The sequence below is a fragment of the Lingula anatina genome, chromosome 4 (assembly GCF_051362555.1).
Source record: "Lingula anatina isolate TDL-2025a chromosome 4, LinAna3.0, whole genome shotgun sequence".
NCBI lineage: Eukaryota > Metazoa > Brachiopoda > Lingulata > Lingulida > Lingulidae > Lingula > Lingula anatina.
This window is the reverse complement of record NC_141770.1, coordinates 16,475,421-16,499,267: the sequence shown is the minus strand read 5'-3', so window position 1 is coordinate 16,499,267 and position 23,847 is coordinate 16,475,421. Positions and strand designations below refer to the sequence as shown.

Below are 23,847 nucleotides of genomic sequence, written 5' to 3'. Positions count from 1 at the left end.
TTCATTTATTGTTTAAATTTGCCTATAGTTGCCTATAGTAAGCAGCTCTACCAGTATAGCTCAGCCAAGATATTGCTGTTCAAACTAAGTTTTCCTTTTTCCCTCCAGGTGGCGCTGGTGGGGACCTCAGCCCTGATGGCCCTCCTCCACCACAGTCACTTCTACCAGGAGATGGTGGTCCTACTGTCCAGTTACTACCCCTATATCACTGTCCACCCCATCAAAGTGGCCTCTAATTCACCTGGACAGGTGTCCACAGCCTCTCAGTCCACTCTCACTACTTCAGGTAGGTGTGATAGAAGGGATGGGGAAGCAGGAGGAGGAAGGGGGGGGAGTAACTTTCAAAATTCCAGTGGCCATCCATAGTTAAAGGAAAATTATATAAAATATAGCTAAATTGTGTTTATTTTAACTGACCTGTATAGCTGTTTGCTGCCTCTCTGACAGTGACAATGCTACTACTTCTTCATTATATGAGATTCTTTCATCTGGAACTTTATATCTACTCTTACCACTCCAATTGGCCAAAACATTGAAAATTTGGGGAAGGGATGTAGGGGAAAATCTCCCCCCCCAGCTTCTGTCTTTACTTCACTTGAAATCTATCAAATTTGAAATGGTGTATAAAAATGTAAATGTTTAATATATGATAAAGGCATTTTTGTCCACCATATTTTATGTGGTTCATCTGTAGAGAAGATATTTTTTCAATATATTTCATTGTAAAGTAATAATTTTGTTTCAAATTGAATTTATTATTTCAGAGTCTGGGACACCTGTTCCAGGAGTGGCCACTCAGTTTGGGCGCCCTGCTGCCCATGCAGTGGTAGTAGAACAGGCAGACAGTAGCCCATCACAGCACAGCTCACACCATGACTCTCCAGTGACTGGCTCTAGTGGACAACCTGGTAAGAATTAACTTTGGACTCACAGGGTACATGGTCTTTTTTAAAAATGAGTGTTACTTGATTATCAGGGTAGAGGCTTGGTAAACTAAGGTAAAGAGATAATTTAAAGATCTTGTCAGGGTAGAGGCTTGGTAAACTAAGGTAAAGAGATAATTTAAAGATCTTGGCTTATATTTGGATATATTTGGATTTGGCTCATAATTTAGCCACAACTGACTAGATTTTTATGAAACAATAAGATGTACTACCTATGCAGAATATATTGATCCAGAAACAGTAAACATGTATGCACGTGCGCATGCACACACGCACATGCACACACACACAGGCACACGAGAGAGAGATTAATATCTGATATATCTTTGTCATCAGCAGACAGCAGCAGTCCGTCCACCTACCTGTCCAGGGGCAGTGCTGGGGACTACCAGAGTATAGCCACCCCCTCCCTGGTATCAGCGGTCAGTCAGCTGCTGACCAACTTGGTGGTTCTAATGCCCCAGGACACCCTGGACTGCTTGAAGAAGGAGGGGCTGCTCAGGGCACTGGTCAGGTATTGGTTAGAAGTTAATAAACTGGTTTATAAACTGGTTACTAGTAGAACCATTAATGAGTCAGATAGATCTATAGTAGAATGAAAAAATCAATCAATCAACAGACAGATGAATGAAGAATTATACAAGTTTGTTATTTACTTTAAATAAAAAATGGAAAATGTAGGTTTGTTAGTTATATAATAGACAAATAGATGAGCAAACTGATGGAAAAAATAAATAGATAAATAGTTACAGTGATGTCCACCTTATCATTTCAGTTTGACAGACCCTGACTTACTAGCAGTGTACACCAGGGACATGCAGCAGTCCAAAACTCCCTCCTCCTCCTCCTCAGGGTCTAGTGAAGATGAGGGGATGCTGAGACAGCTGGTCATCTTGGTTGGTCTGGTGGAGATGTACACCAGTATCCTACAGCTGGTCACTCACTGTTGTGAACTGGACACTGAGGTCAGGGAGGAGATACTGCAGGAGGCAGTCATACTGGACGGTACTCTCAGGTTGCTGGGGTATAATATTACAGGTACTGTGTGTGTGTGTGTGTGTGTGTGTGTGTGTGTGTGTGTGTGTGTGTGTGTGTGTGTGTGTGTGTGTGTGTGTGTGTGTGTGTGTGTGTGTGTGTGTGTGTGTGTGTGTGTGTGTGTGTGTGTGAGAGAGAGAGCATGCTTGTGCTTACAGATGTGATACATATGATGTCTAGGTGTGTGTTTGTAAACTTCTGCATATTTTCAGCATACATTCATTGAATTAATAAAAAATACGATAGTTTGACATATACATGTAAGAAAAAATCAGACACCTTGAGGATATGACAAGTTCTTTAAGGTCTGCATCGATTGTACCAGGTTTCTATATCTTTTTACATACTTTATGGCTCACTTTTGATATAAACTTTGTTTTCAGATCCTATTGTAATAGAGAAGAGCCAGGCCCTCCAGACAGCTGTGTATAACTTCCTGATATCACTACTGCAGCACTCTGGTCAACAAGGGTTTCTCAACGTTGCTCAAGCATGTGTGAAAGAATGGGACATATTAGCAGGTATGCTTTATAATTGAAATTTAGTCATTTTGAAGTGTAAGACTGGCTTTTCTATTGACTTGATGAAGCAGGGAGAACAAGTAATGTAATTTAAGTGAACGAAAAAGTGACTGTGGGAATGAGAAAGCTGGTTCATTAATGTTGTGTCGGCATTTTACAAGAAAAATGAAAAATCTGTGGAAAATTTTTAAATGGGTAGATTATCACTACGTTATAAAATCTAAACATTTGAATAATATTATCAGTAGTTCGCTGATTTAAGAGAGGAGTTATGATCTTTAAATATATTAGTGTGAAGTCACAAATCCCTGTTCTGTAAACAAACTTGTCAAGATGACGTTATCTTATTTAAACCTGTTATTGTATAAAAATTTAGGTTCTCTGGCTAAAACATTTACTGGATCACCATCAGTAGTGCAAGATGCCACCTTGAATTTTATCACTGTTCTTCTCTGTGAAGAAGGCAAAATCCAAGAAAGTTCTGTCAAGAAATTAGGTCACAAAAAATCTATACTGTCCATGCTTGACAAAACTGGGGGTAAGCATGACTTGTAAACTGTAAGACCTTACCATATAGGCTCAAACAGATTTTTAAATTTTTTAAAGAAGTGTAGTAGTTAAATTGACCTATTGATAGGTACTGGCATTTCTTCATAAACCTTGTATTTGATGTTCTTGAATTGATGATCATAATGAAGAAACTGAATTTTTTTTCCACAATCATTGCATGAGTGTAATATATATAAACACTGATATAAAGAAAAAGAATAAATAATAAATGAATGATTTTTTCATTCTCAAAGGGAAAAATGAAAAAGGTGAAGATTCCCCCACCAGTGGTGCAATCTTGAGCCAGGCTCTCATTAAACTGTATGACACAGTGGTGGTGAAGAATGTCACTGTTCACTTGGATGCTAGGACAAGACACATCAGTGTGGCGCTCAGGTCCCTCCTATCCCAATGTGCCACTGCCAAGATGGCTGCACTGGAAGGTGAGTTCGCCATATATCTAGTATTGTAAATGAAACCAGTAGTGTGCCAGTATGGTCTCTCTTTTTTCTTAAGATTTTTGCCTTTAAGTTAAATATTAAGTGATTTTCATTTTTTTTTTGTTGTTGTTGTTTTTAGCCGGACTTATGGAGATTCTTGTTGAATATTTAAGAAAGTTGCACAACCAATTAAATATGGAGTCCTTGCAGATTGGGAAAGCTACATCTGGCAGGAAGAAGGTGAGAGGAGTGCATGTGTATGTGTGTGTTTGGAATGAAGTGTTAACAGGGCGGAGAGAGATCATGTATTATGCCTGATGTGGGGATTTTCTGTCTTCATTTTGATAGTTTTTTTTTCATGTGGTCTAAATGCAATGAGAAATTCCAAGCTATGTTTTCAGAATTTTTAGTCAACCATGTATTTGTGATACAATTGCTTGTGTTATAATAATGCTTAGCTGTGTCATTACAATTGACCAGATGAAGTCATAAAAATTTGTGTCATCCAGTGTTAGGCATTTTAAGTAAGATGTTGAAGAAATATTGTCTTGTTTTTTTTTAGATGTCTTTTTCAGTTTGCCAGCTTAAATATAATGGTGAAATGTGAGTCATAATTTAAATAAGAAATAGAGACCCTATGCTCTGTGTATCTTTCTTATAGGATGATCCTCTATTGGAGTCTATGGTGCTTACTCTTGAACTTCTTAGAAGTTTTATGCATGATCAAGCTGAAGTGAAGGTATGGGCAAATTTATGTTAAAACATGTTGCAACATTCTTTTTTTGCCAATAATGTATAATCACATCTTCATAATATATGCTTTTTATGTTGAATACCTTGAAAGTAATAAATAAGTTATATATATAGATATTCATCTTTTGCCTCAGAACTTAAAAGCAGCAAATTTCCATCATAGCTGAAAACAGAATCACACATGCAGCACAGAGAGTGTCTGACTCGGTATTATGTTTTTGTCAGGCAGTCATTTTTCAACAAATGTCATCGTCTGCTGCTTATTTTTCAGACGGCAGCACAGCTCAGTGGATTGAGTTCAGTGTTACATCAGATGTGGGGATGGTGTCATGTGGACCAAGCTCTCATGAATGCTGTGCTTCATGTCCTAGCTAACTACACAGCCAAATGTCTTGCAGGTAGGAAGCGTTAGAATATAAATACAATGTGTAACATGGACCAATCTCTCACAAAGGCTGTATGTCATGTCTTATCTAACTACAATATTTTATCCATAAATGGAGCAGGTAAATGAAAGTTAGCACATGAACACATGGCACATTCTCCATGTGCGTTAAGAGGTAAAACAAGACTTTGCTGTCAAAAAATTCAATATTGCTTTGAGTAAACTTGAAAAGATTAACCACATTACACTGAAGGTAAAAGATATTAATATTTCTCTGTTAGAGGATTTAAAATAGTAGGAAAGAGGAAAGAAGAATAAATTCAACCAATAGTCATTTTCAATTATTTCACAAAGAAAATCTGCATCAATAAATTGGTTGATTATGTATCTTTCTGTAGCTGCCAGCAGCCTGGCCTTGACCTCTGCCCTGTCTTCAGTGGACCTCCCCAATGCCAAGCCACAACACAACAATAACTCACTGGTGCACTGTCTGCTGAAACTCACCACCAGGGAGTGTGAGAGACTGTCCAAGACAAGCCTGTCCATGGTTCGAACCCTGTTTGCCATACTGTCCAATATTGTTCTGTCTTCAGAGTGCAGAGGGATTATGTGGAAGGTAATTGACAGAGAAATTGGAAGGGAAATTTGTGTTTAACGTTTAACCATTAATAGACATTGTTTTCGTTTCCATTTAAATAGGAAATCTGATTTATTTTTCTTGGTAGTTTTTCAGATTTCAGCAGTGCCCTGATCCTTGGTCATAAATCCACCCAGCCACTTATTTCTTATTTTTAAATACAAATCAGAATCATGTCTGAATTTAGTTGGTGTTTTTCCATTCCTGTTTTTACAGCTTTTGATTATAACACTAAAATTTTGTAAAATACTAGGTAATATTTCTCATTAATGCTTGCTGCAATTTTATATGGATTTCCTCTCATTGTGTACTTGTTTAATTTAGAGGTAACAGATTTATTGTTTGTTGTTCGCTTGTATTTATCCATTTACCTGACCTTAATTTTCTTTCAGAGCAATTTCTTCCACAGGTTCTCTTCTCTTTGTCCACTCAAGCCCAGCAAGACCAAGGTCCAGCAGGCCCTGGACGTGATGTGGCTGGAGCTGCTGGTCAACCTCTCCTTCACCACAGATGGACAACAGATGATATTAAAGATGGGGGGTAAGGCCACAGACACATACTCAAGGATGAGGTTTTCCGACTTTTTGGGAGCCAAACTCTTCTGGACCCCAAGCCATATTTTTTTTTTTTAATTTTTCACTAAGTGGCAGTCTCATCCCTGCATACTTTAATCAAGTTTGGAAAGCAGAAGTACTTTCTCGCTACCCTGTCTTCTTTGTCTTTCTGATTTGTAGTGCATCTATCTGTTTTCAGTTGATCTTTGGGCTTACATATTTCTTATTAACCATTCCATTCACATATGCTCTCACACATGGACACGCATGCATGTACACACATACACATTTCCGTGGAAAAAAAAAGTAAAAGTATAAAATTATCATTTTATTATTTATTTATTTATTATTATTATTATTATATTTAATATCTACATATTATCTTATTTTGGTTTAGTTGGCTAGGTATGTTAACTCTTTTATTCAACAATATGTGAAATGGTACAGAGCCTGACATAGCAATACCTTGCCTCCATTCTAGACTCCCTGGCTCTATTACTGGAGTTCTGTGAGTCTGAGCACAGCCAGGCAGCCTCCAGTGCTCTGATGGTTCTGAGAAACATGTGCCATCACTCTGCCAATAAACCCAAGATTCTGGGAAATGGTGAGTGGGCAATGAGTTTTTAAAGTAGGAATAGATTATTCTTTAAAAAAATTAATTTGGTTGATGTGACTTTTTTTTCTGTTTGAAGTTTATGAAATCTATAACATGTTCCGCAATTACTTTTAATATGAGTTGAGAAATACCACTGGCAAAAATCATTAGAAGTGAAAACTGGGCATTTTGATTAATTTAGAAGTGCTTAGTAACATTGAGTCAGTAATGTGAACAAAGACACTTATGTTTATGTTAAACACAGTGTACCATTGTATCATTGGAGCACAGAGTGCAGAATTCAGTTGATATAAGATTGTTACATTGCATTTTATATATATATCCAGAGAAAGTGGTGCCTTGCTTGTTGAAGTACTTGGAAACCAACCTTGATGTCGGGGATGCCACTGTTGCTATGTCTGCACTCTGGGCTCTGGTCTATAATAATCAAAAGGTAAATAAAAAGACTAAATATGGAGGTCCATATCTGAAATTAAGACAAAGGGAACCTACCAACATTATTATATTTCTTAAAATGGATAGATTTTTTGTCATTATTACAGATGTTTAATACCCGATTCGAGGGGAAATTCAATATTTAGTCCAAGTTGTTTTGGTTGTCTGAAGTGAATTGCATTGTAGAAATTAAAAGACATTTAAATTTGGATTAAAAATATTCAAACATTAGAACTTTCACATTTTAAAATTTAAATTTAAACGTATGTGTGCATGGTTATTTAAAGTGATGAAAAAGGGGACATCACTTGAATGCTTAACACACACACACAAACACGTATATTTTATCTTTGAATCTTTCTTTGAAGGCCAAAGCCACACTAAAGAACAGCAATATGTTAAGAAAGCTGCAGAAGGCCTACAGCACAGTTGAGACCAAAGGCTGTGGAAGTCCATGGAGAGAACAACAGCAGGGCTACATGGAAGCCATTCTCTCCACCATTGAAGAGTAATGCTGGATGCCAGGTTTAGACATCAGATGTACATAGTACATGTAGTTGGTATTAATTTAAGATATCTTTAATTTTGGTGTGCTTCCGACTGAGATAAAAATGTACAGGTCCACTTGTAAGGAAACTACTGGCCTAAAAATTTGTCCATGTTACCCTGTTTCTGCAAGCACTTGCCTTGCTAGTATATGTATAACGTGTGATCAACTATAATAATGTAGTCCAGTAATGGACTTTAAAAACTTTATTTTGTGTCAAATAGTTGGCCAAATATTACCCTTATGAAATTTAGAAGTCAAATTGTTTTTATATTTTCTTAAAAATATTTTCTTTGTTGATGTTTATATATTAGTTGTCCTTAAAACACACATGATGTGTTGTTATCATTTAGCGATCATTTGTTTTTCACATAAGGTCAGATATCCTAACCCAGCACTGTCTTGCGTGCCTGGTGTACTGCAAAGGTTAATATTACATGGCTATCTTGGCCATCTCTCTCTTCTTGAGGACAATCACCTATTATTTGTATCTGCTGGCTAGGTATTTTCACACGATACTTTCACTGTGTGGTTTTTGATTATAATCATGGGGCTTTGAGTCACTTCAATAAAAGGGGTGGAAGTTATAGAAGTTATGCCCAGATTAATAGAAAGACCATTAGTAAGGTCTTTAATTGTACCTTAAATTTGTGCTAGCATTATTTAAAAAAAAATCTTATAAAAATTGATCTGAATACAAAGTACTTTATTATCTGCTGCCTGACTAACTTTGTAAAGCTTTTGTTGAATCTCTTAGTGTTGTAAGTATTTGGACTATAGATTTACATTTAGTGTCACATGGATGTTATAAGAACTACTGAGTCCCAATATCCATGCATCGGATGCCACACCTGGAAGTAGTACAATTTGAAATTTCATTAAATTATTATTGATAAGCATTTTATTTATTAAAAATCTTTCAGGAATATCTTATCCATCCAATATATAGTAACAGTTATAAATAACAAGATGGGTTCTTGTGAATTTTTTTAAATGTTAGTTTATTGAACAATTGAAGTATTTAATTTCCTTTTTGAGTTATTATGTACATGTTGTTAAGAATGTAAATATTATGATATATAATTTTACATTGTATGTTACTGGTTTAATAATATGCATGCACTAACAAAATACGATAATGACTCATTATTTCAGTAGAGAATTTTACTTTAATCCTGTATCTGCAAAATTCACAATGTTCCCCAGAAAAGAAAAGCAAGTCATTACCATAAACTGCATGAAAGTGAAACTTTAATTCCTGAAACAAAAATAGTCAACTTTTAGTTGTTTGCCTGCTTCTCTCTTCATGTATATATTTATTTTTTACAATGTATATACTGTATATATGTAATTACAAGTATTTAATGTCTTTCATTTTTACAACAAAAATAATATATTCTTTGGTATATACAATTACCAGTCATCTGTCTTCATGTTTTATGAACAGTATGCCTTTTATACTAAAATGAGGTACTTTGGATACATAAATTATTTCCCAAATTTTTAAAGCAGCTCATTTCAGTGTTATCTTTCAAATTTTACTGCATTCTAGTCTAAAATATGATGACACCAAAACATGTAAATAGCTCTCAGGGTATTTGAAGAAAAGGAGTAGAGTGAAGAAATAACTAACGGCCCGTAAAACCAAGCCCATCTGCAATGACGCCATCTTAGGCAACCTTGGAGGATGCATATAAATACCTAATCTAAAATTAAAGCTCTGCTTCCTTAGCCTCCATAAAGCATGTATGATTATGTACAAGTTGCCTGTTTATTTCTTTGGAATTTGATGTGTATAACTGGTGATTAAAGCTTTAACAGGCTGGATAACTAGCATTTCAGGTTTCTTATCACCTGTAAACATTAAGATATCTTTACCGGTGTTATCAGTACTGCAACTACTATAACGACTTTGGTAATTTGGATGTGCTTTTCTCTGTAATTTTTTTTCTGTCCCTTGAGATGCTCTTGTAAAACTTAACCAAGAAAGGACAATGAAGTGCTTTGTCTGCCCTTTTGAATAATTGTTAAAACTTAAAGCTCGCGGGTACTGACTGACACTAACATTTAAAATAAAGACATCCTTCCATTTGCGGTATAGACAGTATCAGGATGCTTTTTCCGTGCCACTCCTGGAATATTTTGCAGTGCAGGAACCCTAGGACATCTTCAATAATGGCACTGCCCTTGACCTAGACGTATTTGTCCTTGACATTGAAAACGTTGGTGCCATTTATGTCGTCTGGGCATCCATCAACGGCGTTTGTCAAAACGCTGTGTTTAAAGTAATCGTCCTGCAGAGGACAAAGAACCTTGTTGCGTCACTCGTCTTCGTCCTCAATAACCTCCTCCATGTCGTCTGGGTCGACGCTGTTTCTTTGGGCTTGGAATTTGCGGTAGTCCTCAAGACTGTCAAGGGTTTTCAGTGATCCGTCTCCCTGCATCAGGGCCCGGCGCCAACGTTTGCGACGGTTTTGGAACCATACTTTAACCTAAAAATGACAATAACATAGTTGATTTATTGGCTGATGAAGGTTTTGAGTGTTTTATTTAGAACCCAATTTGAATGTTGAAAGAAGTTGAAAATCGTGTAGGTTTTTTACAACATACTAGTAGTTAGCCATTCTCTTTTCTAGAGGCCTGTTGAGTGGTGACATAAATTCTATGCAAAAAGTTTCACAGTAAAGAAAAGTACAAAGCATTAGATCTAGCTAGCGAAAAAATCAATCTTTGGCTCTGGTTGACGGTAATAAAGCCAGATTATATTGGAAACATCGGGCTTAATAAATTAACATTGAGAAGGCGAAGGTATCACACACGGAGAAAAATGAATAATAATATCATCTTATTTAATCTCAATTAACGTACATTTTCATCGGTGAGTCCCAGAACAAACGCCAGTCGCCGTCTCTCAAAAACATCCACGAATTTCTGAGCTTGGAACTGTGACTCCAGGTAGCGCTTCTGCTCCGGCGTATACACGGTGCGCTTCCAGAGCCTCTTGCTCCTCAGTGGCGCCGCCTGCAGTTGACTGTAGTAATCCATCATGGACGCCGTCACTGAGGGTGGGAGGGCCGTTTGCTTTGTAATGTCTGAAACTGGAATTTGAATAGATCATGGTAAATTTAGCTGTGAGAAAAAAAGATTGTAGAATATCGTCTTTCTTTTCTTTTTTTCGTCAAATAGCGTATTTTTAAACGTATATCATGACAAGTTTAAACAAAGCTATATTTCATAAGTTTTGAGATTTTTTCCAGATTTTGTTTGTCTAAATAACGTATCGCTGATTTGTCTGTTTTATCTTAAATGCCTCTTTATCAATTATTTGGTGAACAACATTATTTTGTCTGAGTGCCCAGAATTTTCTTTATTCAAAAATATCAATAGATATATATAAAAAAAACGGTTGAATAAATTTAAAGAGCAGGAAATTAAAACGGCCATTTCAGGTCGTTCCGCAATTAACCGAATTAACGAAAACCCCAAGCGCTGTCTCTCAAAATGAGGACAAAATTATAAGATATTATAATCGCATTGCAAGCCTGTGCGATTATAATATCTTGGTAAACAACCACTACGTTAGATGCCCGGGGAACTTACAGACCGGGATAAATAAAATAGATACAATCAGCTTGTATATGGTGCCTCTGTAATTGAAATGTTTTCATCTCGATAACGCCGTCGACAACCCTCTTGGACTAGCAGTACACATTATAACCGGTTCGCTGACCGGTTAATGATATGATTGATGGGCAGAGAAGGCTGACCACCGTCAAAATGACTGTTAATGGTCAAATCTTAAACAGGTGAAACTAACAAAAACGGAGACGTATCTTAAATATCTGGACCAGATCTAGCGACCAGTGTTTAGAGCTGTAAGCGCAGTTACTCTTGACTCGGGTTTAGTAACGCCAAAAGCCCTTTCACGGATTTCCAACGACCTTCCTCAAACTTTTCACCAATTTTTAAAATTCTATAAATTTTATTTATTTATTTTTGAAAAAAAAGGCGGTCCCTTTTATAAATGCAATGATGTTTTTCTGCACGTTTTCAGGCGCTTGGTTTTGGCCCCAGGACAGTGGTTTAAAGGGTTTGCGACAGACCGCCAGATTGGCTTGAATGGAGCATGTGTTTTCTTGGGGTTTAGGTTGCCTAACATTGTCTGGTTATTTTCCACTGTACTGGACCTAACGTCACTAAGATCGATATGTCTAATACTAGTGTGAATGTGGCCACTGGTATCATGCGTTTGCGTGACAACAGACAACAGTCCGTTCCTCGTGTACCCAAAATGTGTGACAACAGATAAAACGGGGCGTTAACCGTTGTTAGTGGGTCTATTATATTGCGCTTAGCTTAATTCGTTAACCTTTGTCAGAGAGAGAGAGATGGGGAAAGGGGACTACATCATCAATGTGACAGCCTGTCTGCCTCATTGGCTAACCATTAGCTACAACTTTTTTTTTCATGAGTCAGTATTTATAAACGCTCAAATGATCGTTTTCTTGTCTTCCATTGCTCTTGATTTAGTTTGGTGAGAGCCTATTGCTCAAGGCTAATTATTTTTAAAGGTATACTTAATTTTTCTTCATTGCAAAATATTTATATACTTTGTACTCTATGTCATCAAAATTGCAAAAGGTGCTACATAATTTTAAGACATGCAATGGGTAAAAAAGTAGACTAAAATTAATTATAATCTGTATAAATTTCCGATTAAATTTGACTTTTTCTCGTCTCTTCATGGTATTCTTGTTGTTTTTCTTATCTCAGTAAATGAGATCCGCGTTTTGTTATGATATGATGGGAACGCAATGTATATATTTAATATCGTTGGTTTAATTAAGTTCCTGGTAGACGGAAGACTGGTATTAACCAATTCTTATATTTAGTAACCAAATATTAACACATCAGGATTAGATAACCACGATAACCTGTTGGTTGCATATTTACAGTCATATTCAGAAACCAAACAGTGAAGGCCTGTAAGCTTAGAATTATTAATTTATTGTGATGGAATAATTTTGGCGCCTGTCTCGAATTTCTCAAACAAGTACCGTTCCGGTTCCTTTACACTGTCGAGATGATTTTTTTGACGCGAATTTTGGACGCCAAATTTATTGCATCTAAAACCCAGGACAAGGACACCCATATATTATGTGATTATGATCTTGCTCACTGACTGTTGCATATTTTCTGTTTTTTATTGTTTGCTAAACAATTTAATTTTTTTCAATTTCATTTACTTTTTTAATTATTTGCATCCTAATACTTGCAGTAGAACTAATGTAATCTTTGACTTGTTTGAGGTGGTCTCTCTGTTGACTCTTAACATGACCAAATGGAATGCGTGGTGGAATCCAAGACCAAAAAAAAAAAAAAAAAAAAAAAAAAAAAAAAAAAAATCTACGCTTAAATAGCGAGGCAGGCGTGACCTTTTTCTTTTGATCAACTACAGTTGTTAATCCTCTGTTCAAGATGATACAATCACAAAAATGTGAATTGTATCTTACTTATGTGATATCTATACGTATCAACGGTTAAGTCATGAAAAAACTAAAAGTATATCATAGTCAGTATTTATCGTACGCGTGGGGGCTAAAATCAAGAGTCAGTTGTAGACAAAGTGAAGTAAAAATGGACTTACATGAGACAACAGAGAAAATATACAACAATACTACTAAGCATGACTAGCAGAAATCACCCAAACCGACCACTGTCTTCACTTAAAGTGGCAGGTCATTTGTTATTCCCTGGTTAGCATCTCCGGGCGAGGTTTCCCCTTGAGGAGAACCACGTCTGGCTGGTTATCATGGCAAAGTAGTTTAAGCATGAGACACCGGGACTTGTTATTGTCTTTTTATACCTATTATCATTTTTTGCGGGAGTTGTAACCGACAACTGTTCAAATCAGGGCGTATTTGCTAAGACTACGCGAATCTTTTTTGCCACGACATCTTATGGCCTGACTACAATACAATGCGCACGTTAAATTTGCGCTCTTTTTTCAATTAAGTGACAACCAGTCTTTAATTATAAAAAGAAATCCCTCAACCAAAAAAAAAAAAAAATAAATAAATAAATAAAATAAAATAAATAAATAAATAAACACGTTTTCGTTAAAAAACATTATCCATGTACTTTATAAGTGCAGTAAATATCCATATGGTATTATTAAATGGTGTCAAAAAAAAAAAAAAAAAAAACTTCTATAGTTGAGCGAAAATACAGAATTTCAATATACAGCATTAGTGCCTGCTACAAACATACACCACATATTATAGCTGTCCGAATACAGCTGTTGTATTTATTTATTTATTTATTTATTTATTTATTTATCAACATTTCGAGAGCACTAACCATATGTGCAGCAGTTTCCCTTGACATGGACAGAAGTGTATTCAGTCTTTAAAATGTGTGCGTACCAAAGCAGAAAGCCTTGAACCAGACCAGCTCCCCAGTTGGAGGGGAGGGGGTGTTATTAACGTCGCGATAAAGAAGTCTATTCTCAGAGAGTATATTGCTTTTGTCATAGAAGTTGTTTAAAAGAATTCATAAGTGGTGTAATAGGTGAATTAATTTGAAAAAAAGAAATAAACCTTCGATGGCTTTTGTGAAATAGAACGGGGGAGGGTTAAATATTATTTGAAAGGAAGAATGAAGAGATAGGCTTAACTTCATTATCAATAGTAAGATAATGTAGTTTATAAGTAAAACGAGTCATATTTGCGGTTTTATCTGACCAATACTGGTCTTACTGAAACAGTATCGTCGATGTAAAAAGAAATGTCTTACACCTCTGCACTATCCCACTGCTAGTTTAAACACATTAAACCCGTGTGATACCGCAGTTTGGGTGTGGGCGGTGAAACGCAAAAGTCTTCCACGATTAAAAATAGAAAACTATCGGAAGCATATCTGGTATCCAATCTACTTATTTTCCTACACTTTCTCGTTATATTAGTCAGTGAATGAACAGGACCGTCGTTATGAGTTTTAAGATGAGAGAAATAATCAAGTGTGAAATACCACAATATTTCCTTATTAATGATGAACAGGAGATAAAGAGCTCCAAGAGAAACTACTTAATTTACGAAGTTGTGCACGCAAGTTCAGTCCAATTTTTCACAAGTATTGTAACATTAAGATTTATACCATTGAACCCTTTGTAAGGTATTTTTGTTCGTTAAATAAGAAACCGCATTTTCGATTTTGAATCTATTTATCTCTTTTATGTATTTATTTTTACTATATGTACATTTTATTTATTTATTTATTTATTTATTTATTCTCATTTTCGAATTGATCTTGTTCTTTTGGACAGAAAGTACCTGTTTTAAGATAGCAAAAGATAAGGTTCACACCATGGAAGGTGGAGCTCAACTCTAAATGTTGGAGAGAGCAAAAGAGACGCTCCTCGTGCCTTGAGCATGACCGAAGCAAAACACAATTTGGTCGATTGCCAATGCGATTATTTGACCGTCCGTTAACCATCACAAATGACGATCTCATCTTTACATAGCTTTCTGTCACTTGAGTTTGCACGGTCTGCATCATCTTATTCTATATATTATGTATATCAAGGCACGTTGGAAGCAAATTTCAAGTGCTTATTGTGGGTAGTACATGTAACTAGTCTAGTCGGAAAAGAAATTATGACGGCAGAGATTGCCTTTAAACCCTTATGCTCCTTGGATTATAATTAGTGTGGTGGAAAAAATGTGTGTGTGTGTGTGTGTGTGTTGTGGAGAGGTGTGGGATTTCCTTACCTCCCCCCCCCCCCACTAACGCCTATGCTTAAGGCTTACGACTTATGCATATGTCTTACAGCATCTGCGCAGCGGGTCTGCCACGTTTTCTTGTTTCTCATTTTTTGTAAGGAATACTTCTTGGAAGTAATTTAGCAGATTTATATCGATATTTACTCTGTCTTTTTTTTTTTGATAGCTCTGCGTGCGGCGTGTCATGTAAGTCAAGGCTTTGTCAGAAACTATGCTCATGCATGTATTCGTTATGCAACAGAGGTTGTCTGCGTAATAATATGTACCCGACTGATTCAAGATCATATACACTGCTCATGGAGCATATCTTGGACATTTCTATTGATGGCGACATTTGTGAAATGTTATGAAGTGATGACGATTCGAAGAAAAAAATAATCAAACAGCTCTTTTACGCACCGCCATTGCAAAATTTATGTTAACCTTTTTGAACTTCGTACACCCAAAAATGATAACATGTCTTTTGTGAATTTAGCATGGCTATGAATACGCAAAGCAGCGGGAAAAAATAGCTTAACTTGAAATATTAAACAGCTAACAGAAAACCTATTATAATTTGCTGCAGGATGGGATATTTAATGGTGACATAAAAAAAAAGTCTCTGGACAAACTTACACTTTTGTGAAACAAACCCAAAGCTGTGATAACACTTGGAGAATGTCTAAGGTACCACAAAATCGTCTACAGCAAGTCGGGTTGGAAAAAGTAGAGTTTTTATGGCGGCCGTCACGCAATGTCACGCGAGATTAATCAATGGTTGGCAAATGTTTGGTTCACCGGAGACAGGACGTGCCGTTTCCTGATCGAGAGGGTCTCATTTTCTCACGACACCTTCCAGTTTGACATATGCAAAATGGCCAAACCGCAAGAGATAGCTGCACAAGAGATTGTCCGGATTACGACTGAGTTAGGCAAATTACGGTAATGGCGTTGTAAACACTCGTAATCTGTCGTCATAATTGACGGTTTACGGCCAACTTTCCTCAGCAAATGAATTTTGCATTTTGAGAGATCTTCATCGCCCCAATAAGCGTTCTCTGCACGCAAGCGTGTCACCGCTAACAAGGGAGATCTCAACCTCTGATATTTGACTAAACAGTTAACATGTCTGCCTAGCCCCCCCTCCTCCCCGTCCCCTCCACTGCGTGGCAGATGGGCTGACGGTATGTAAATACCCTGAAAACAGTGGCCATTGTTGCAAAAGTTGCAAAATTAATTTTTAAAGAGTATTTCCAGACCTGCAGACAGGGAGAGTTCGGGCGGTTTGAGAGAACCGCCCTTTTGGTAGGAAAAGTCTCCTTTGAATCAAAAGTTGATCTAGGTTCTATGCCACTTGCTAAGTTGGATCAACTATGGGGGTGGAAAAGTCCACTGTCTCTGATTTGGCGCATGTATCAAACGATACTAAAGGATCCAGGTTTTTAATCCCCTCCCGCTCCCCACCACCACAAAAAACGCCCCTGTCTACTTCCTGTGGGTAACACTATATAGACAACACTGCGGTGAAGGTCTGGTGAATTGTTATAAATATACTCTCTTTAAAATACAAAATCAGGATCAATAAACAACAAGACAAGAAATAAATGATAAATTGAATATGAAAAATAGGTAATGAATAGAAAAGCACAACGAGGAATGCACAAGTCGTGAAAATTTACCCCATATTTTTATGGGACTGAAATCCTACTCGTATTTCCCTTCTTTGAAGATTATAAAAGCGCTCCATTCATTGTTAATTGTCATCAATAAAAAATAAAACAAAAAACTCATTTCATCAAAACTGAACTGTTTATAATCTGATCAAACAATTTCGACTTGGCATGAAATTAAAAGAATCTGTTCCTTAGTTTTATCAATTCTCTTTTAGACTTTTTTCAGCTTTAATTTCTTGGCCATAAATAAAATAATTTCCATAATCATTAATTTCATCACAAAAGGATATTTTCGCCACACACACACACACACAAAAAAAAAAATAAAAAAATAAAAAAATAAAAAAAGTAAAAAAATAAACAAAAAACCAAAGATTTTAAATGGACAATGGAATACTGTCATCTAAGCGAATGATGACCTTCTACATAGCAATAGAAACTGATTAATAAATTCTATACATTCAATTATTAAAAAACGCTGTTTTTGATAAACGAGTACTATTTATAATTGGAAGTTTTATTCATGAATGGATTACAATTCCTGCAAACTCAGCCAAGCAAACATGAGAGAGGAAAATGCTTAATTTGATGAAATCTGAGCAAAGTGGACCATTTCTCGATTGGAACTTACAAGAAAAAGTCTTTTTTAGGAAAAATAATAAAACATTTGATTTGTCCAGTTTTATCACGATAGAATAATTCTTATAGTTATTCTTATCTGCAGAATTTTGAAATATTTTAGAATTTCACCCATTTTGCGGGTATTTAGACTTTCATAACTCAAAATCTTCAATTATTATTTAATAAAATTTCACGTTATACTAAAAGAAAAAAATTCCTCAGGGAAAACACTTTTCGTCTCAACAATGCCCGTGACAACCCTGGCGCGCTTAACGCACAAATCAAAAAGGACAAGTCAGAAAGATGCAAAAAACGGGAAAGAAGAGTATCGTAGTTTCCCCAGAAATTAAATTGCTTTTTTACACACGAGCGCGCGCGCGTATACTACTCTCAATTTCTTTTTGTAATCGTTTTCTTCGTCCACCTGATATATAAATTTTAATTTTCCCAGCACTTATTGACTTCGGGATCAGACTTAACACAATTGTGAAGTTTAACATAATTTAGGTGTTCATTTTCTAGAATTTTGAAATTGTCAAACTCAATCAGTCTCCACTTACCGATTTATGCAAAAATCCTTTCCTTTTTAACATAAGTGCAAAAGTGAAAAGCTTTACGAAGGCCAGACTTATCGATATTGTATATTTAAGGTATATAGGTCGATATATGTTTGTTGTTTAAAAAACATACAAACAACTGAATAAAAATAAAGCTAGAAGATTAAAAAATTCTAGACGTGCTAATTCTAATTCTAAATAAATCTACAGCATCCCAAGTTTAATGAGAATATACCTCAAGGCAAGAAAGAAGGGTGAAACGTTTACTGTATTATTACCAAACTTGCAACCCGAGGGTTGGATTATTACAATCATTGCATCATAGTTGAATAAAACCATTAGTAAGTAAGAATAAAGGAATATTAAAAGACATATGTAAACAAATTAAAAAATAAAATATCTAAAATGCAAGGTTAAAAAAAGAAATAAAAGTCTATCAGTTAATTCTGAAACTTATATATGGCACTTGTTAAAAAGTCACTCATTGATCGTTTGGTTTTAATTTTAGGTCTTTTGAATGCTTCCTGTTCCCTTAATGAATATTTGACATTTTGTTTTGGTTGTAAAAGATAATGCAGCCTATGATCCGATTAATTTGATATACTAATAAACAATTTTTTTGCATGCATTGAGCCGTCTTTCACTCAGTAGTTCAAGTTTACTATGTTCACAAACAGCGTCATGTTCAAGATCAGGATAAATTATCTTAAGAACTCTTTCTTGAGACTTTTCTACTAGGGCAGTCAATTCATTCGTTAACCCAAAGTGCCAGACAGGGGCAGCATATTCCAAAATTGGCCTTATGACCGTCTGGTAATAAGTTACAAGGTCATCAGTTGTAAGGCCTGCACGCTTAAGGTGCTGTAGAAAATAAATCCTTTTGCTTGCTTTTTTAGTGATTTTGTGAAAAAAGGTGATTTAATTTTTTTAACTTTTGGCGGTTTTTGAGACGCATGAACCGAGCAATGTTTAATACGTTAGTAGAAGATTAGACAGGTTAAGATTTCATCCATGATTGATAAATACTTCTGATTTCTGAGGATAACTACCCCTCATAGTTGTATCATAAATTGTAATATTTTATATTTTTACAAAATCAATTAGTATCAACATTTTATTTACGTTACTTACATGTATGATCATTTAAAACACATGAGTTGTTAATTCTTATGACATATATGAAAAATATATTACTGTGTTTTTTGTTTGAAGTTAATGTTTGTTTAAAAAGGTAAACCCTAAGTATTTTTTATTAACACGTACACGTAAAAAGTTACTTGCATTATTATTATTATTATTTTTATTATTATTATCTTAAAAGAGCGATATTTAGAAATTTATAACTAGTTGAATAGCAAAACAAAGTATCATAACCCCCATTTAGTGCTGCTAGTTTTCGCCTTACTTTTTTATATTAAGAATAATAATAATAGAATAATATAAATTGTTTAAACTACTTGGCGTTGAGTTTTTTACTGACAAGAGGTGTATCTATACGTTTTCCGCTGTCAACTCTAACTAGTAACGTGCGATGTGCGCATTAAAAGCTCTTATTACCTTGATTTTATAAGGCGTATCTAATATTAATAACGTGGCCAACACAACCTCTACGAATTTTGAGACCTAAAATAATGTCAGAAACACAACATCTACAGTATTTCCAAGCCTTACCTGTTGAAAACCTAAGCATCGCCTCTCTCTGGTGAACCAGCGCAGAGAAAGCATCCCCGGCACCAATATACGGGAACATACTCCAGTAGTTATACAGCGAAGAGAAAAGGCTGGGGGACTCGGCGGCCGCGGCGGAGGAGAGGGGCAGCATAGGGCTGGAGGGAGACGGAGGGGTGATGCCAGCGAGGGGTGACGTTGTCGTCGGCGTTGTGGATGCCGCTACGCGGCTGGTGCTGCCCTGTGAGGCGAAACGCTCGAGGTCGTTTGCTCTTCGGATTTCTTCGAGGTCTGCAAAGCAAGGTGGGTTGAATCATTATTCTATCTTGATTTTTGCTCTCAGTTTCTAAATCAATATTAAAGAAAAGGGATTTTGAAGAAATGTTGAATTTTATTATTTTTGCACAACAAACTTTTTTGCGAATATTGCTTCTAGTGCTTTTCTAAACCAATTACGAATATTGTGTAACAAAAAAATTGAAACCATGCATATATGCATTTCTCTTATTCAAAAAGTATCTATATCACAGTATGGCACTCCTTTCTACAGATAAATCAACACAAGTGAGTGTGGGATATTGAAAACAGACAAACAAACAAATAATAATAATAAAACATATATCATACATGTACACTGCTACGGCAAAAGCATTGCAGAGTGCGAAAAGCAGGAGCACTGTGTCATTCGAACGACACTTTTCTTCCATTTTTCCACAACCTAACAACCTATTAGTTCTGGACCCGTTTGTGTATTTAATGTGATAGGTTAATTATTTAAACTAGCATTTTAAGAATGCATGTACTGTAAAATGGGCCACCATAACAGTCGAGAATATCAGAGCAGAGGCAGTGAATGTATTGGACCGAAGATCACCACCGGGACTTCCTGTCAAGCCGATGAATGTTTATTATTATTATTATTATTATTATTATTATTATTTTTTTTTTTTAATTACAACATTAAAAAAGTAATTATAATTTAGAACCACAGGCGTAATTCTGAATTTGAGATACGCACATGTATTTAGACATAGCAAAGTACAAAGAAAATATAAGCACAGAAAGAGAGTACAGGCGCTCCTAGGGAATTTTACAAATTGAAAATGAAGCTGTTATTTTGACGTTTGTCTTGTTAACATAGAGATCTAAGCCATTTACAGAATTTTCCGCAAGGTCAGCTGCAGATTTCCAGCCTTTCTCCACTCAATTTAAGACATTTGTGACAAAACCCTTAAAATCGACGAATTTTGAATCTCAAACCAACTGGCGAGAACACATATCTGTAGCTATATATTTCCAAGACACTAAAATGTAGTAACTTGTTTCGTAGTCTAAGAAAGGGTACAAATCAACATTTAAATGTAGTGGACTGAGAAAAAATCAAACGACCAAAAAAAAAAAAAAAAAGCATTCTTATTCTAATGCTTGGATGACAAAGACTTTACTTTGAGTAATTTGAGTAATTTCCATACCACTTTAAAATGTTTCACAATTAATTCCATAGCTTCCAAATCATACCATATCGTGCACGTTTGAAAATATTTCCAGCATTAGTGAAAGTGACACATATGAATAGCAAAGAGTTTATTTTTGATAGAAACAGTTCCAACGTATGATGGTAAAATACTAATTTGAAAAAGACACCGAAAGGGTTGCTCGAAATGTAAGACCTTTCAATCAAAATATACCGGTCTTCTATATATTCTATATAAAACTCACTATGAAAAACTCATTCTTTTCAAATGAACTGCTTTGCTTTAGAGAGAGAGAGAGAGAGAGAGAGAGAGAGAGAGTCACGTTGGATTTTGGGAAAACATGCACCTCCTAAATGCAGTTTAAAAAAAAACGTTCATTTAACAAAATACTATATCAAATACGTACAAAACTATACTGAACATCAAATCATATATCAAATACAATACTATGGCAAAAAAAACTTATTTTAGACTACTACTCCTGAATTGAAGTAGATCGAAATTAGACCTTCAAATGAAGACAAAGTTTCCATCTAAAACTTCAATTATAAAATCGTGCCCAGTTTTTTTTTTACCTCTTGTCTACATAACAAACACATTTAAGACTGTATAACAGAGAAGGGGTCACGTCACGCCTCTGGGTGACAGTCACAGCATTTGTTTTAAATTTAATACCTACGATTTTACATATATTTAGAGGCTCTTTAACTTTGAAATATCATGTTGGTGGCATCTCTTCCAGGGTGTCCTACATGAAGCATTTTTTTATAGAAATTCATTTGCATTCTTTTATTGTGCATATAACTTATTCACTAAGCAAATATATACCATGCTGTCTTTACTATGTCGCTTAATTCATGGAAACTTACCTTTGATATCTTTTTCTGCTGCAGATTTTATTTTTGCTTGCGAGGCAAGTATACTATCTATTCCGAACTTGAGACCTGATGTCGAATGTTTCTGATCATTTGAATTCCTGTCATTTTGCGCCTGAACTGCAGATAGCAAATTTTCTGTGCCGTTATTGTTCATCGTCTCGCCTTGTGTAACAACTTGTAAAACATTCATTTTCCTGTCACTAACTCTGTGAAATGCTGATTTGACTTTTTGGCTACTGTCACTGAATTGAGTTGGTGAAGTACTGGATCTATTGTCAGCCATTTTCCAGATCGCTGTCGTTCCTTTGTCAACATTAAACGAATTTAATCCTTTGTTGTCAACGAGTCCTGAACTAGTGCCTAGTATACCGGAGGGTTTGACATGTAAAGGTTCCATTTAACGACAGATCCAGTCCTTACGTTGATCTAATGTCCCTGTTAAGCTCCCTGTTAACTTTGTCCAATAACTTGTCAGCTCGTTCCCTACGTCTTACGTTGGACGCTGTTCTTCTTTAAATGATAAGACTCACTGTAAGGAGCAGTTCATAACTGTTTATGCTCAGTCGCGCTCTGTTAACCCGTAAGACTTAAAGACCCTCCACAATCTGCGTTCCTAAATTCTTAAACGACCCACCTCGCAGATTTGGAGTTCGGATAAGACGCGCCGGGTTTTCGCCAATAAAAAAATACATCGAGATTAACGTAGTCATACCCGGTAATTTAGCCCGTATCCACCTAAATATTACTCATAGATAATAATGCGGTTGCTGGCGATGGGAAAGAGACAGAGCATAGGGACCTAAGCAAGAAAGTATTTCTGTCATTTTTCTTTCTTTGTTTATTTCTTCCTCATCTCCCCAGTTTTTCCTTCGTTTTTTGTTTATTTTGTACTTTCTTTATTTTGAGCTTTCTTTCTCACTTTGAAAATGCATTATGCCGAAACCCACGAGGTACGATTAGTTTAGAGGTGATATTGCTTTTTATCATTCATTAATAAAGTAAGAGAAGAAATGGAAAGTTATGAGCAAGTACCAAATCCGGTTATAAATTGGCAGGTGCTCCCGTACCGAGGAGCCTGATATTGTCCTTTCTTCCTGGGTTTTTGAATCTGTATCGCCTACGATGGGACATATGCGGAAGGAAACGTTTGATTTCCTCCCCAGACTAAAGTCTGGCCCATACGAAAGAAACTGGCATTTTTAGAGATAATATGTTTTACTGAATACCCGCTCTCCTATCTACGCCTTCGTGTGACAAAAGAAAGAAAACAGACTCCAAATTGGCAGTAAAATTCCCATGAATAGAAACGCAAAACACTCCAACATGATATTAAACGCAATTGTTTACCACATGCGTACAACCATATTTTTAAAAAGTAACTTATAACGGTTTAAGGTCCAACAGAAAAGGGCAACTTCACCAACTCGTGACTGAACAGAATAGGCGGCTCTGCCCCCCTGAGATGTAACGGCCAGTAGCCAGTTGATGACCAGACCGTTAACCATCGCAGTATATCTCTGACCACGGCCCACAATCACCTTCATCAGAGGTGGCCATCTCGCCAGCATGACCAGCACGCCTCCGTTCTTGTCCTCCCTTATCAGAAACAATAAAAATATTGGCGAGTGAAAAGACTGTAATTACGAGGTGGTTAGAGTAAATAACAGGTGATATCACCTCTCTCTGTCACCCTGCTTTACCCTGAGTTATTCTCTAATCGTTTTGAATGGTTTTGCCGTGGCCCGTGCAAACACTGAAACGGGTAGTTGATTTTGTGAGGGAGCGGGGAGGGGAGGGGG

At 36.1% G+C, this 23,847-nt stretch overlaps 2 protein-coding genes across 2 annotated transcripts in view; one reads left to right on the top strand and one right to left on the bottom strand.

The window, feature by feature from the left end:
- Nucleotides 1-8,837, top strand: part of LOC106150846 (rotatin) — a 32,295-nt gene extending 23,458 nt beyond the window's left edge. Inside the window, exons 32-46 of the mRNA XM_087011025.1 lie at nt 109-286; nt 765-908; nt 1,281-1,458; nt 1,720-1,982; nt 2,363-2,500; nt 2,877-3,038; nt 3,304-3,492; nt 3,629-3,729; nt 4,151-4,228; nt 4,514-4,640; nt 5,026-5,243; nt 5,657-5,804; nt 6,300-6,422; nt 6,761-6,867; nt 7,238-8,837. Of these exons, the coding sequence (XP_086867151.1) occupies nt 109-286; nt 765-908; nt 1,281-1,458; nt 1,720-1,982; nt 2,363-2,500; nt 2,877-3,038; nt 3,304-3,492; nt 3,629-3,729; nt 4,151-4,228; nt 4,514-4,640; nt 5,026-5,243; nt 5,657-5,804; nt 6,300-6,422; nt 6,761-6,867; nt 7,238-7,381 (2,298 nt within the window). The 3' untranslated portion in view covers nt 7,382-8,837. The remainder of the gene's footprint in view (nt 1-108; nt 287-764; nt 909-1,280; nt 1,459-1,719; nt 1,983-2,362; nt 2,501-2,876; nt 3,039-3,303; nt 3,493-3,628; nt 3,730-4,150; nt 4,229-4,513; nt 4,641-5,025; nt 5,244-5,656; nt 5,805-6,299; nt 6,423-6,760; nt 6,868-7,237) is intronic.
- LOC106150864 (uncharacterized) lies at nt 8,087-23,635 on the bottom strand. The gene is made up of 4 exons (XM_013523878.2): nt 22,040-23,635; nt 19,699-19,986; nt 10,285-10,514; nt 8,087-9,908 (listed from the first exon to the last, which is right to left on the bottom strand). The coding sequence occupies exons 1-4, from the start codon at nt 22,443-22,445 to the stop codon at nt 9,738-9,740; spliced, it is 1,095 nt and encodes a 364-aa protein (XP_013379332.2). The 5' UTR covers nt 22,446-23,635; the 3' UTR covers nt 8,087-9,737.
- Between the last annotated feature and the right edge of the window lie 212 nt (nt 23,636-23,847).